We start from the raw sequence: 14002 nt of genomic DNA, 5'->3' as shown, positions 1-14002 counted from the left end.
GCAGGCTCAAGAAATCTGAACTCTTGGACAGTCTAGGTTTTTCTTGTCTTCTGGGAATCTTTCCCTAATTGACCCCGCCTAGGATCATGGGATTTCAAGACATGAAGGGACCTAGAGATCTGCCAGTTTGATCTTCCACCCTTATTTAAAATATGAGGAAATTCAGGTGCAGAGAGGTTTGGTAAAAATCTGCATTATCCTAGTAAATATTTCAAAAGTAGAATTTTTAGTAAAAAAAAATTTTTTTGACAAACATTAATGAGAACTAATAAGAAGTATAGCCAAAATTTCAACCTGCCTCTTCAGACTCTATACCCAATGCTTTTTCTATTGAGCTACATCGACATCATACTGACTTATATTACACTTCTATTCTATAGCATTTCAGACCTATGGACTTTCTACCAAAATAAAAAAAAGAACCCAACAACTACTATATGTATTGTTATTGTATATCTACAGATACATACATACGGTATAATACATATACTGTATAAATATACTATATATATTTTTATTATATATAAATGTGAGCATATATTATCCTATATACATATATAATATGTGTATATGTATGTATATGTGCAAATTTATACATATAGTTTATAAAGCATTTTTACCTAAGTTATCTCTTGACCTTCACACACCCTGTGAGGAAGCAGGAGAAGGATAATTCCTGAGGAAACCCAGACACTAGGAAATAAAGCATAGAATCTGGAGTTGCAGGTCAATAAATCCAATCCTTGCATGCAGCATAACTTTCTTCTGTAACATCTTTGACAGGTGACTATCTACTTTAAACATTATGCCCTTTATAGAGTTAAAATTTAGGGAAATAATGAAGGTGGATAACAAACTATTAAAGTATTTAATTTGAAAATTCTTTCCCTGTCATTTTACATGAAAAAGTCAACTTAGCCAGGCAGGTCAGTCAATGGTGATATTTCCTGTGTCTCACATCACACTTCAACAATGAGTCTCTTGTAGACTATGAGCTCATAGAATGATGGAGCCAGAAGAGAAATTGGGGCTCTGGCCCTCAAGAGAAAGTGACTTTTTCCAAGCCAATCAAGCTGATCAATAACAGAGCTGGGATTAGAACCCAGGTAAATATGAGTACAATTCTTTCACATTTTAAATGGAAGAAAAGGGTTGGAAGAATACAGTCCTTTTTATTTTTGCCTAAATCTATTGCGTGGCAACTTCTCTGACAACTTCTACATCTCACTTTAATTGAATACCAAGTTTTCTTGATGAATGCCAAGCTAATCTCAGAGCCTGATCAGAAAAATAAATAACTTTTTGGCTCATCCCCTCATACCAGCTGAATAAGTCCCATACATGAACCAACATGGGAATAGAGAAGTCCCACTGTGGAATTGTGTTAAGCAGGTCTTAGGTCAGACAGACAGAAGTTGTCTCATCAAAGCAGATTGTTGTCTGACTTGAGTCCTAATAAAAAATCTTGGCTCAACTTGCCTTTATACCATCATTATTCATTTGAAATTCCTCTTTGTGGAGAGGGAAATGGGAGACGAGATCACATCTGGCTATTTTCTCACTGAATGGTAGTCTTGAGATTCAAGAGGCTCCAAAGTTAATATCATAATTTTTAAAAAAGTCATCAACTTTGAATCAGGGAAGAGAATAAGCATTTACTAAGCACCTACTGTGTTCCAGTCACCATACTAAGAGCTGTACAAATATCATCTCATTTAATGACTTCGTTTGCTTTCTTGCTTATATTTACAACAGCTTGTATGTGGACCTTAGGGACTATTTAGTTCACTGCCTTGCCTGAAGAATAACCCTCCTCTACAACTCCCCTGACAAGTCATTCAGTCTCCACTTGAGGACCTGGGATGACAGGAAACCATCCTTGAGTCTGCCTGTTGCAATAGAGCAGGTGTAGTGCAGAGGATGGAGTATTCAACTTCAGGCCAGGAAGACACTGCCTCTGATAGCTGCTAGATATGTATGTAACCATATGGATTGTAGAGGCAGCTAGGAGACACGATAGATAAGAGTGCCGGACCTGGAATCAGGAACACCCAAGTCTCAGATCCGACTTTGAATCCTTACTAGTTGGACAATTCACTTCACCTCTGTCTGCCTCAGTTACTCCATTTGTAAAATGGGGATAATAATAACACCAACCTCTCAGGATTGTTGTGAGCATCAAATAGGATAATACTTGTAATGTGCTTTGTAAACCTTAAATCATCATAGAAATGCTAGCTATTATTATTACTATTATTTTTGCCACCACACGGGGTTGTTGAAAGTCTCAAAGTATAGGCAAAATACTTTGAAAAGGTACCAAGTGCTACATAAAAGTCAGCTCTTATTATACCATTTGCTGGGCACACCGAGTCATTAGAATTCCCTTTAAAGAGTGATGGCCAATCTGTTCCCCTCTAACTTCTACCCCTGGGGCCAAGCAGAACAGGTCTAAACTGTCCCTGGAATTGAAGGCAGGATCATGTTTCCCATAAAACCTCTCTACCCCAAGCTAAAGTGAAAAGAAACAAAAAATTATTTCTTCAGATGGTGTCATTTCAAAGCCCCTCATCATACTCAGTTTCCCCTACCCCCAACCCCACTGAAGTCCTCCAGCTGGTCTAGTTTAGCATCCCTAGAGAAGACATTATGAACATGGTGCACTGTACTTCTCAGGATTCTCTCTTATTGAGTACAATATGAGAGAATGTTATTTAGTACAGAGAGAAAAGAGACCCACAAGACAGTCCTGGTTCTGCCAGTGTGTCTTTCTGCAAGTCACCTTAACCTCTCTGGTCTCAGTAAAAATCCTCATAAAAGTTGAGGGAGTTGTTCCCTTACAGTTCATGAGTCTACAAGAGAATTCTATTTTGAGAGCATATCGTGAGTCACTAGAGACTTCGCATTCTTGTCACAATTAGTTGTTTTGTTGTAAAGTGAAGAAGTTTTGCAAATTAAAATTTTAGTTTGCTAAACATCCAGAATGTTTTGCCCTCTGAATGCTTTGAATGGCTCTTGATATATAAAACAGATTTTCTTCTGCCAGGGAACTGCAGAAAGTGCTGTAGGAATTTATACTATACTCTGGCCTGGCTGACCTCTAAGGCTTACTCTAACTATAAGATTCTAGAATTCATTTAAATTTTGAGTTTCCTTGTATGAAAAATTGGTCATATGCATAGAATACACACTTCTAAAATATATATATATGCATTGTGAGTATATAGATAAATATAATACATATAAAACCATATATGTATGTATTTACATATGTATTTATATGTGTGTCATCATTGGAAAGTTGCTTTGACCAAAATTTTTTTTAAATCATCATTTTTCAGCAAGCCTGGAAAAGAGCTCCTAGGCTAGGCTGATCTTTGGGCCAGAATACTAACACCACCTCATTCTAGAAGAAGCATTTCTAACTTGGTAGGACTTGGTAGGATCATAGGCTCCATTTGTGTAACTTGCTGTAACCCAAAGTCATGTCCATACTACAGGATGATGGGAAATTTTAGTGGATATCTGTCAATCTACTTATCTACCTACTTATCTCTCTATATGTCTACCTCTCTGTCTCTCTCTGTCTCTGTCTCTCTCTCCATCCATCCATCCATCCATTTATCTATCCATTATGGAAAAGTCTGCCCCCAAAGTACTTCTCTTATTCTCATGGGTTTTGGGGTCATCTGCACACATAGATTACATTCCAGAGTCTCCATGACTTAAGGAAAAGAATTCTAGATTTGGAATCTCCGGATCTGTGTTCAGCTCCGATCTGTGCCACTGATTAGCTGCATGTTACTCCAGGGAAGTTGTGTCATCTCTCTGATTCTATAAAACTAGGATAATAAGATATTTACCACCAACTTTATGTGGCCATTGTGAACAAAGTACTTTGTAAACTGTGAAGGATGGTGGAAATGGTAGCTATGATTTCTTCAGGTCTTAGTGATTGAGCAGACATTTTCCCTTAAAAACAATGTGAGGAGAATAGGTTTCCAAGTTAGCTCACATTGTAAAATAGAGTATTATTTCTGAGTTATAAACAGGTTTTAAAAAATATAATACTCTTTCAGCCACATTTTGAGTTAAAGTAGGCTTTGGATACTTAAGAAATTATCATGTTGTTTCTGGTGGAAAATTTGTGCCTATTAGGACTTAGTATACTGACAACACATCTTCCCTACCTGCATCTGCTGTGCTCACCCACTTCTTAGGGAAGATGGCAATACTTTTTGCTTCCTGGGGCTCAAATGAGCCCTTTTTTGTCCACAATGCAGTTCTGACCTCTGTTTTCATACCTAATAGGAGTATTTTTTTTGGCAGGGCAATGGGGGTTAAGTGACTTGCCCAGGGTCACACAGGTAGTAAGTGTTAAGTGTCTGGGTCCGGATTTGAACTCAGGTCCTCCTGAATCCAGGGCCAGTGCTTTATCCACTGCATCACCTAGCTGCCCCCAGGAGTATTTTTAAGTCAGGTATTTACAAGTCAAGGAGCAACTATACTTCAATTAATACATCCAAAGAAAATGTTGAGATCTTACGTTGATGTAACTATCTACTGAAGCAAGGCAAAGAAACAAGAAAATCATGCTAATAGAGAAAGGCATTTAAAGAAAATTAATTTCTAAAGTTGTCCTTAAGGGTCATTAGGAGTTATTTTTTTTTAAATAGGGCTGATCAACCTTGTTCATCTTTTCTTTTTGAAAAGGAAAATTTTACATCAAAAGCTTACTTTTATGCATTCATATTTTGTAGTAATCAACCTATACAATGTGACAGAGTTGGGGAAAAAAACTGGTATTGGCATCTGAGGACCTCAGTTCAAATCCTGGTTGTGCTTAAAATATGTATGGCTTTAGACAAATTTCTCTAGATCTTATTTTCCTCATCTGTAAAAGGGGAGGGAAAGAATTGAACTAAATGAACTCTAAGGTCAGTTCTAGTTCTATCTACTTGCTGCTATTTCTAGAACAGTCTGATTTTGGTGAGGCAAGTCAAACTAGGGAGGTTGGGGTGGGGAGGGACAGAATATCTACAATGAAGTACTTTAAAGCTCTGTCCTTGGTCCTGTTCTCTTCAATATTTTTATTGATGACTAGAAGGAAGCCACAAACGGTATGCCTTACCTATTTTTCTAATGACATGAAGTTAGGAAGGACAGTGAGTGAATATACTCACTAACAATTAGAATCTAAAAATATATTAGCAAGTTGAAACTATTTGCCAATGGAACACAGAGTGATATCGTGGTGTAGTGGGAGGGGACTAGATTTCAAGTCAAAAGATGAGTTGTTTCCTTTCTCTGATACCTACTAGATGTGTGAGCATAGGCAAGTCACTTAACCTCTTTTAGGCTCAGTTTCTTTCTCTGTGAAATGCAAATAATAATATACCTACTATCTAACCACACAGGTAAGTTGTGAGGAAAACACCTTACAAGTCTTATGTTGCTTCTGGAATGTGAATTACTATTAGCATAGTATATTATATATTTTAATAAAGGTAAAGTACTGCAGTTGGGTTCACAAAGTTCAGGATGGGAAAGACATGACTAGATTGCCTGAATGAGAAGGGCTAGGTAATACTACAGTCTTCCAATCTAGCCAGTCTATATCACCCTATCTGGAGTACTGTATCCAATTTCAGGTGCCATATTTCAGGAGGGGCACTGACAACCTGCATTATCTCCAAAGGAGTGTGACCAGGATGGGGCAGAGACCTAGAACCTGTAGAGGAGAAAACTTAGCAATGATATGATTTCTACCTTAAAATATCTGAAGGGCTTCCCTGGGGTTGAGGGATTGCACTTATTCTGTCTTTCTTAAGGGGGCAGTAAGGTGATGAAGTGGATAGGGCATTAGTCCTGAAGTCAAGAAGACTCATATTCCTCAGTTCACGTTTTGCCTCAGACATTTACTAACTTTGTGACCCTGGGCAAGTCACTTAACCATGTTTGCCTCAATTCCTTATCTGTAAAATGATCTGGAGAAAGAAATGTCATGACCTTTCATATCCTTGCCAAGGAAACCCCAAAAGGGGTCATGAAGAGTTGGACACAGCTAAAATAACTGAACAACAACAAATGTTTCTCAAGCTTTTAGAGATTTCTGTAGATATTGTAGAGAAGATCTTTGTATAGAGGTTGGGAGGGTTGGAGGGCTTAAGAGGTTCCTTGAAGCATAGTACTTGTGTGACCTTGGACAAATTATCTATCTTCCCTGGGCTTCAGTTAGCTCATCTGTAAATGAAAAGGTTGAATTACATGACTGCTGAGATTCCTTCCAGATCTGAAATTCTATGAGCCCTAATACTCATTTTACTGACATAGCAAAAGTCAACTCTTCTTCCTCTTAAGTGTTGTATCTTTGGCCAAAAGGAAAGGCAGTATCCCTAAGGATCATTCATAAGTCCATCTGCTATAAACTTCCACCTGACACACTGGAACAGTTTCTTATTTATTCCCTTAAACTTGTGATCTTTGTTGGAGCTCAGAGAGTCAACCTTCTAACAGCCATATGGCCTTGGGATTCTCTTTGCTCGGAAATAGCAGAAGCCAGGAGAGTATTGAAAAGGTCGTGTTTGGGAAGCAACAGCTACAGATGTCAAATGTGCTGGTCTTTAAACACCCTAACCGGTGGAGTTCCTGGCTCACTACACCTTGGCCAAGCCTCTTGGCTTCCCTGTGCCTGTCATCCCAGCTGTGAGACCACGGCAAAAATAAGCCCTCCTTGAAAACCAGATGTTATATCTGAACTGTGATATCCTGGGTAAAGAAGAAACACACACACACACACACACACACACACACACACACACAGATCAGTTGCCTTTTGTGAGCTGGCAAGCACACAGGAAGTTTTGGCTTGCCTTCCATGAATGCAAATGTCAGAGCTACTTCTCCCTGAACACTTCATAAAGTGTTGTGAGAGATTTGGTTAGAAATCCTTTCCAACTGAGCCCAAGCCATGAGTAAAACCAAGTCTCAGAAGTAAATTGGGTACCCCAAAAGGCCATTTATCATATTCAGTCACAGTTTTTGAGACTGGTGCTCACACAAGTCTAAGGAGGCAATCATAGGTCATAAGATAATCTCTAAGATGAATGGGCTAGACTGGCATTTTTTTCCATGATGGGTTAATAGCATCATAGGAGCTAGAAGGCCCTCAGAGGTCATCTGGACAAATCCTTTCATTTTATAGATGAGGAAACTGAGGCCCATGGATGGGATGTGATTTGCTAAAGGGCAACAAAGCTAGAAAGTGTCAGAGTTAGGAATTCTGAGTCCAAGTCCTTTGTTCTTTCAGTTATAGCAGGTTGTCTTTCCCAAAGGATATAAAGATGAGAAAGAGAGGTATAGACAAAATGCTAAGGTTGTTCAGTAGGAGGTTTTATTTGGGGGGTGGTAGTAAATAATCTTTCAAAGCTTCATAGGCTAAAAGGTACTTGAACTGGTCCCTGAATATATAAGTAGGATTTCAACCAGTAGGAATGGTTCAGGGAGGACATATTTCAGCATGGAGAACTATTAAAATTATTAATAATAACAATAACAACAATAGTTGGCATTTATCTAAAGCTCTAAGGTTTGCAAAACACTTGACCTATATTATCTCATTTGATATTTTTTTACTTACTCTGCTTCACCCAGCTAAGTAAATGCATTGAGGCAGGATTTGAACTCGGGTTGTCCTAATTCCAAGTCCTGTGCTCCATCATCTAGGCTTGACCAAGCTAACCTCCACAGTTTGGATTTGGCCTGTTTTTATAGGTTTGTTGCTGTTGTCATCATTCACCTAGTGAGCAAGAGCTTCGAAGTATGAGGCTGAAGGATATGGCTAGAAAACAGTGAGCAGACCTGGGTAGCTGACTGCTGTATTAATGAAAGAAAGAGTGGTATGGAAAGGTAGATATAGGTCAAGGGGAAGGTCACATGTAGACTGATTTCAGATGGCACCTTATAAGTTGTGGGATATACCACCAAGGTGGGGGGGGGTTCTGTCGAAAGGTCCAGGTGATCTCTACCTTGTGATTTGGGGAAATCAGAGCAGTTGATTTTGTTTTCTGGGATCAGCCCATTTATTCTGTATAGAGCTTGCATTGTATATATTTGTTCAAATGTTGTCTCCTCCATTAGATTATAAGCTCCTTGAGGTCAGGCAAAAGAGGCCTTTTGCCTCTTTTTTGTATCCCCAGTGTTTAGCACAGTGTTCAGCACAAATTAGGTACTTAAAATATTTCTATATTGATTGATCAATAAAAGACACTGAAACAGTGAGAACAGTTTATATTTGTATTGCACCTTTCAAAGTGCTTTTTTGTACATGACCTCACTTGATTCTCATAACAATACTGTGTGGAAGGGAGTTATCATTCCCATTTTACAGACAAGGAAATAGGCCCAGAGAGGTCAAGAGAAATGACTTGCCTAAGGTCACACAGCTAGTCAGTGGCAGAGCTCTGATTTAAGCCCAGGTGTCTTCCCTGATTCCAAAGCCACTATTCTTTCCACTCTACCATTATAGCTTCAAAAAATGTCAACATCCTTCTGATAAATCCTGTAATCAAACTCCATTGCATAGGATTCAAGGTGGACCCAGCTTGTACCAAATTCCATACTTGATTGAGTCATGTTACAGTAAGGCTCTTGTGTCCTAGAAATGGCATTAGCTAGACCTGAGCTCAGAACACCTGCTTTGGTGTCTTGGCTCAATTACTTTGAAAAAGTCCCTTTAGCAATCCAAGCATCTGTTTTTCTCCTCTGCAAAATGGGGAAAATATTCCTTGTAATAGCTAATTTTCAGGGGTTTTGTGAGATGATGGATGAAATTGAATTGTAAAGCATGATGTCACTGTGAGCTATTATAATCCTCGTAAGGACATTAGAATCATTTTGTACATGATGATGTTTTAAAGTCATTTCCTATTGAATAGGGAACTGGGACCATCATTCATTTCAGTCAGTGTTGAGAACATCTGATGAAGCATCGGAGAAAGATGGGGGAATTCAGGATGAATGTGAAGGGAGATGATATGGTAGTGTGGAAAGAGCCCTGGATTTAGAGACAGAGGACCTGGTTAGAAGTCCTGACTCCCCAACCTAGCTCCTGTGTGACCTTGGGCAAGTCAACAACTTTGGGCCTCAGTTTCCTCATCTGTAAAATGAGGGAGTTCCTTCAGGTTAAAAAAAAATCTATGATCCTATGCCATAGTCTCAATCAGAAATGATCTGGTCCCTTCATCTTGCAGGTTGGGAAACTGAGACCCCAAATGTCTTTTGCCAAAGTCAAACAGTAAGAAGTAGTGCTAGGACTAGAATCTAAGTTTCCTCTGACTCTCCTCATGACTACATCATGTATTTTTTCATTGAGTGTCAAAATACTTGTTCCAAACAATCTCCTGGGTAGGCCCCGCTCAGAACCAGCTTCACCCATCATTTAAACAATTTAAAAAGCTGGAAGGACAGCTACTTATATGTGTATGCTGTATGACTGGGGGATGCTGAGATGGTTGGGCCCCTAAAATATCTCTCCCTACAAATGGGAGGGGAGGGCAGATTCAGACCAATGAATTCATCCTGTAGGGAACTCCCTGTGGGTAAGCTACCTCCACCAGTACAAATCAGGATCTATAACTTGAGTTTTAGAGAATTGCCTAGAACACTGAAGAAGTTAAGTGACTCCTTTAGGGTCATCCAATAACAGAGATGAGATTTGAACTCAGGCTTTATCCAATCCAAGTCCAACACTCTATGCCTTTTGTGGTAAAATGATAATAATAATTTCATTTTCCTATGGCGTATTTTAGTTTATCTACAATACTTTGTACTTTCCTCCCAAAGATCCTGAGCAGTAGATTATGTGAGACTCATTAACCCCCATTTTATAGCTGGGAAAGCTGAAACTGATAAAGGGATTTGACCATGCTAACACATCCTCTAAGTGGCAGAACCTGTTAACTGGGTTACCTAGGAAGAGTAATGCATTTGTTCTCCAACACATCAGGAGGAATTAGAATTTTTTTTTTTTGCAGGGCAGTAAGGGTTAAGTGACTTGCCCAGGGTCACACAGCTAGAAAGGGTCAAGTGTCTGAGGACGACTTTGAACTCAGTTCCTCCTGAATACAGGGCCAGTGCTTTATCCACTGCACCACCTAGCTGCCCCCTAGAACTTGTTTTTATCAACACTCACAAGGGAGATGCAAAGATATGAGGGAATGGGACCCAGATTAGAGAAAATTTTGAATGAGAGGAGAGGAGGGGAAAGAGAGGTAGATCAGTGAATGTAGGACCTGGAAGGGAAGGCTTAACAATTATTGACTATAAACCTTTCACTTTACTTATAAAACTGGTATTTAGAAAGTGGAATATAACTTATCTTAGGTCACACAACAAGTTAAGGGCAGAGCCAAGATTGGAACTCTGGTGTTTTTGATCCCATTTAATCATACTCCACTGTGTGACCTTGGGCAAGTCACATCCTTTCCTCCAAGACTCAGTTTCCTCATCTGTAAAATGAGATATCATCCCCAGAAAACCTCTGAGGTCCCTTCCTGCTATAACTCTGTAATCCCATAATGCTATGGTCCTTTGTTAAGCATTTCCTAGACTATTTGGACACTGTAGTTGGGAGGCCCTGGCTAACTATCTATCACTGGGTCCTTGGCTTCCTTCCCAGTTTTGGAGCAGCCTGCTCTGGTCCATTCCCCTTTGTAATCAGTTTCCTAACCAGGGCACATTTGTATAGTGATAAGCAGCATTGCAAACATCCCTAGACAAAGAACCAGGTGACATTGTTTCAATCCCTACTCTCCTGTTAACTTTCTGGGCCAATCTCTACTGGTGGAGATGTGGGTTGGGGTTACATCCCCTCCCTGGATCTCAGTTTTCTCCTCTTTAAAGTTCCCTCTAATTCTGTTGTCCTATGGGTCCCTATTCTAAGTCTAGCTCTGATATTCTACTCTTTGAGGTCCCTTTTTAGATCTATCCAACAGCAACGTGGAATGAGCAGTGTAGGGGAAGTAGCAGATTTCCCATCACTAGAAGCCTTCAAGCAAAGACTAGATGAGCCTTTCCAAGTCTGAGACCTCTGTGATTCTTTGATCCCAGCTTGGATATCCTAAGTTTTAAGGTTCTTCCCAAATCAGATATTTCAGAAAGTCCTTTCCACTTCTGATATTTTGTCTCCTAAATTCTAAATTCCATTCTAACTGACATTCTAGGCCTTTCCCCAAATCCCGGGACTTTCAAATTCGAAGTTCCTTTCCAGAACTGCCGATTCATGCCAATCAATCAAGAAGTATTTATTAAGTGCCTACTTTGTGCCAGGCACTGTTGGAAGGGCTTGGGGAAACAAAAAGAAGCAAAAGACAGGTCCCGTCCTCAAGGAGCTCACAATCTAAAGGAAGACGCATGCAAACGAATATATACAAAGAAGTTACATACATGTAAAATAGGAAATAGTGAGAGAGGGGAGGCACTCGAATTGAGAGAAGTTGGGGAAAGCTTCCTGTATGAGATGACACTTTAGCTGGGGCTTAAAAAAAATAAACAAACAAAACAAAACAGAGGTCAGTAGAGGAGTCTAGGCTTGGAAGACAGTCAGAGAAAAATGCCCCGGGGCCGAATTCCTTTAGGAGCTCGCTCTAACTTTCGGAGTTCTAAGGTGCCTTCAAACTCCACCATCCCCTGTTCTAGCTCTCTCAGGCTAGAGCTTTCTGCTTTTGGACCTGCCCCCCTGCCCAACTGCGCACAGTGGGCCCGCGCTCCTCTTACCCGATTCACAGGCGCCCTTCTGGATCTGGATGACAGCGGGCAGCCCCTGCTGCAGGGCTTTGCGGCTGGCAGCCTTCAGCCGGCACACGTTGTCGTAGGTTCGCCCGTCGCTGCCGCACACCTGGTAGGTCAGCTTGCACTGGCACACTCCCTTGGCGAAACGCTTGCCCGCGGGGTGGCCGCACTCCAAGCTGTCTCCGCATGGGGGGTCGTCCTTTCTGCCGCACGCATCGCCCTCGGCTGCGGCGCACACCAGGCAGCAGTTACAACGGTCGGGCACGTAGCCCCCGGGGCAGCTGGGACTGGGGCACTTGGAGACGTCGCAGCGCGGGGGGCATGCCAGGGGCTCTGCCCGGCAGGGGCGCAGCAGCGCCAGCAGCCCCAGGGTGCACAACAGGAAGGTGCTTTGAAGCATAGTGACCCCTCTACTTGGGCTCGGGGCTCAAATGCTGCAGCTGCAACTAGGATTTTAAAATTCAGAGGCGTTGTGGGACAGCGGAGAAACAAAGGCAGACACAGCGGTCGTGCAGGTCAGGGGCGCAAAGGAGTGCCGACTGACGTACCCGCCAGAGGCGAGCCAATGGGACTGACTGCAAAGTCAGCTTAGCTAAAGCTAGAGGAAGCTGCCGCTGGGGAACAGGGCTTGCGTGGCCCTCTAGGAAGGGTTCTGGGGCCCAGAAGTATGGAGCACCAGCCCCCAGGGGACTGGGCAGAGGTGGGTGGGTGAGGACAGGTCCCTGACGGGAGCTGGGTCTGTCAAGGGCTCAGTTCAAGTGAGAACCGGGCTGGAGAGCTCTCCAGGGACCTGCAAAATTCACTGAGGGTCCCTTAGGCGTCGAGTTCATTGAAGGCAGCTGCTTCTACCCTTGCTCTGCTGGCGGGGGAGCGCGGAGCCGAATTTTAAAGTAGAGCTAGGCATCCGATGCTCCACCCCCCCAACACACACCCTAGAGAAGAAAGAGGGAGGGGATTGTGGGAGTTGGGTGGAGAGGACTCCCCAAGTCTGGCTGCCAAGTTTTGACGCGGCAGCCAGGGATTATCGGGGGAGCCGTAGTCTTGCCTCGGGGGGAGGCAGGGTTGCGGGAGGCAGAGCTCAGGCGCAAAGAGGTATGTATGTGGGCTGTGCCTTCAGGGCAGCTGCAGCTGTCTAGGGGGCGGTGTCTGGGACCAGCTGCGCGCCCAGCCCCCGGGCCAGACCCCACCTCCTCCGAGAACCAAATTCAAGCGCCTCTTCCCCCAACTGCAGCTAGCTCCTAATCGCCCTCCTCCCCTTCTCGCCAAACTACTGTACTCCTCCTCCTTTCCTCTGCCCCCTGCTTTCCCTTCCCTCTTCTCCCACCTCCTTTGTCTACCTTCACTTTGGCTTCCCACCCTCCTCTTTTCCCTCTATCTCTTGCTCGGCTGGTCATCTTCCGTCTCCTTTCCCCCTCTGAACTCTCAATGCTTTCTTCCTTTACTCTCTCAGTTTTCCTCTTTCCCCTTCATTTTTTTCCTCTTCTTTCCGCCTTCTTCCCCCCTCCATTCTTCCCCAGCCATCCTTCTTTCTCTATCCTCTTTCCTTTCTTTTCCATCTTCTTCTCCAACCTCATTTTCTGCCTCCCCTTCATTCTCAAAGCCCCACTCCTTTTCTCTGTCCTAGAATGGAAGTTGGTAGTAATCTTTCTCACTTGAGGTCTTCTAGCGATGAACACTTGGGTATATTTTAATGGGGATTCTCAGCCAGGTATCATTATACTAGTCCCTTTAGCTCTGATTGTGCAATTGACAAAGTGATTATTATAGTTTATTTCAGGGCCTAGGGTTCCTATTGGGACATCTTTGTATCTATTTGCTGGAAGTGTTCCTGGACCTCAAGTACATTTTTAAAAGTCTATTTCTCTTCTACTCTTCCCTCTTGCCTCCCCCTTTCAGAAGGCAGGAAGTTTGGGGATGCCACACTGTACCTCTTTCAGATGTTCTCATATTTCTGTATTTCTTCAGGAACTCTTTAGGAAAAATAAATATTTGGTGTATCTGTAAAAAACCAAGACTAGATGCTAAAACTGTGGGGTAATATTTCAAACAGGCTGGATTAAAACTAGAAAGAATAGGGCCAAGAGCCATTCCTTCATACTGCATGCTTCCTCAGGCTAAAATGAATGATTCTGAAAACTGGTACATTTGGAAGTGGGAGAGACAGTCTTAATCATTTTGCCTTGGTAATTGGGGTAGTACTGGGGGTAGGAGT

General features: G+C 42.1%; 1 protein-coding gene across 1 annotated transcript in view; it reads right to left on the bottom strand.

Moving 5' to 3' along the window:
• Positions 1–12940, bottom strand: part of HTRA3 (HtrA serine peptidase 3) — a 50015-nt gene extending 37075 nt beyond the window's left edge. The window contains exon 1 of the mRNA XM_043969679.1: positions 11776–12940. Within this exon, the coding sequence (XP_043825614.1) occupies positions 11776–12190 (415 nt within the window). The 5' untranslated portion in view covers positions 12191–12940. The remainder of the gene's footprint in view (positions 1–11775) is intronic.
• Positions 12941–14002: the final 1062 nt, after the last annotated feature.

This window comes from Dromiciops gliroides, chromosome 6 (assembly GCF_019393635.1).
Source record: "Dromiciops gliroides isolate mDroGli1 chromosome 6, mDroGli1.pri, whole genome shotgun sequence".
Classification (NCBI taxonomy): Eukaryota; Metazoa; Chordata; class Mammalia; order Microbiotheria; family Microbiotheriidae; genus Dromiciops; species Dromiciops gliroides.
The sequence above is the reverse complement of the archived record's forward strand: the minus strand, read 5'-3'. Positions and strand labels throughout refer to the sequence as shown.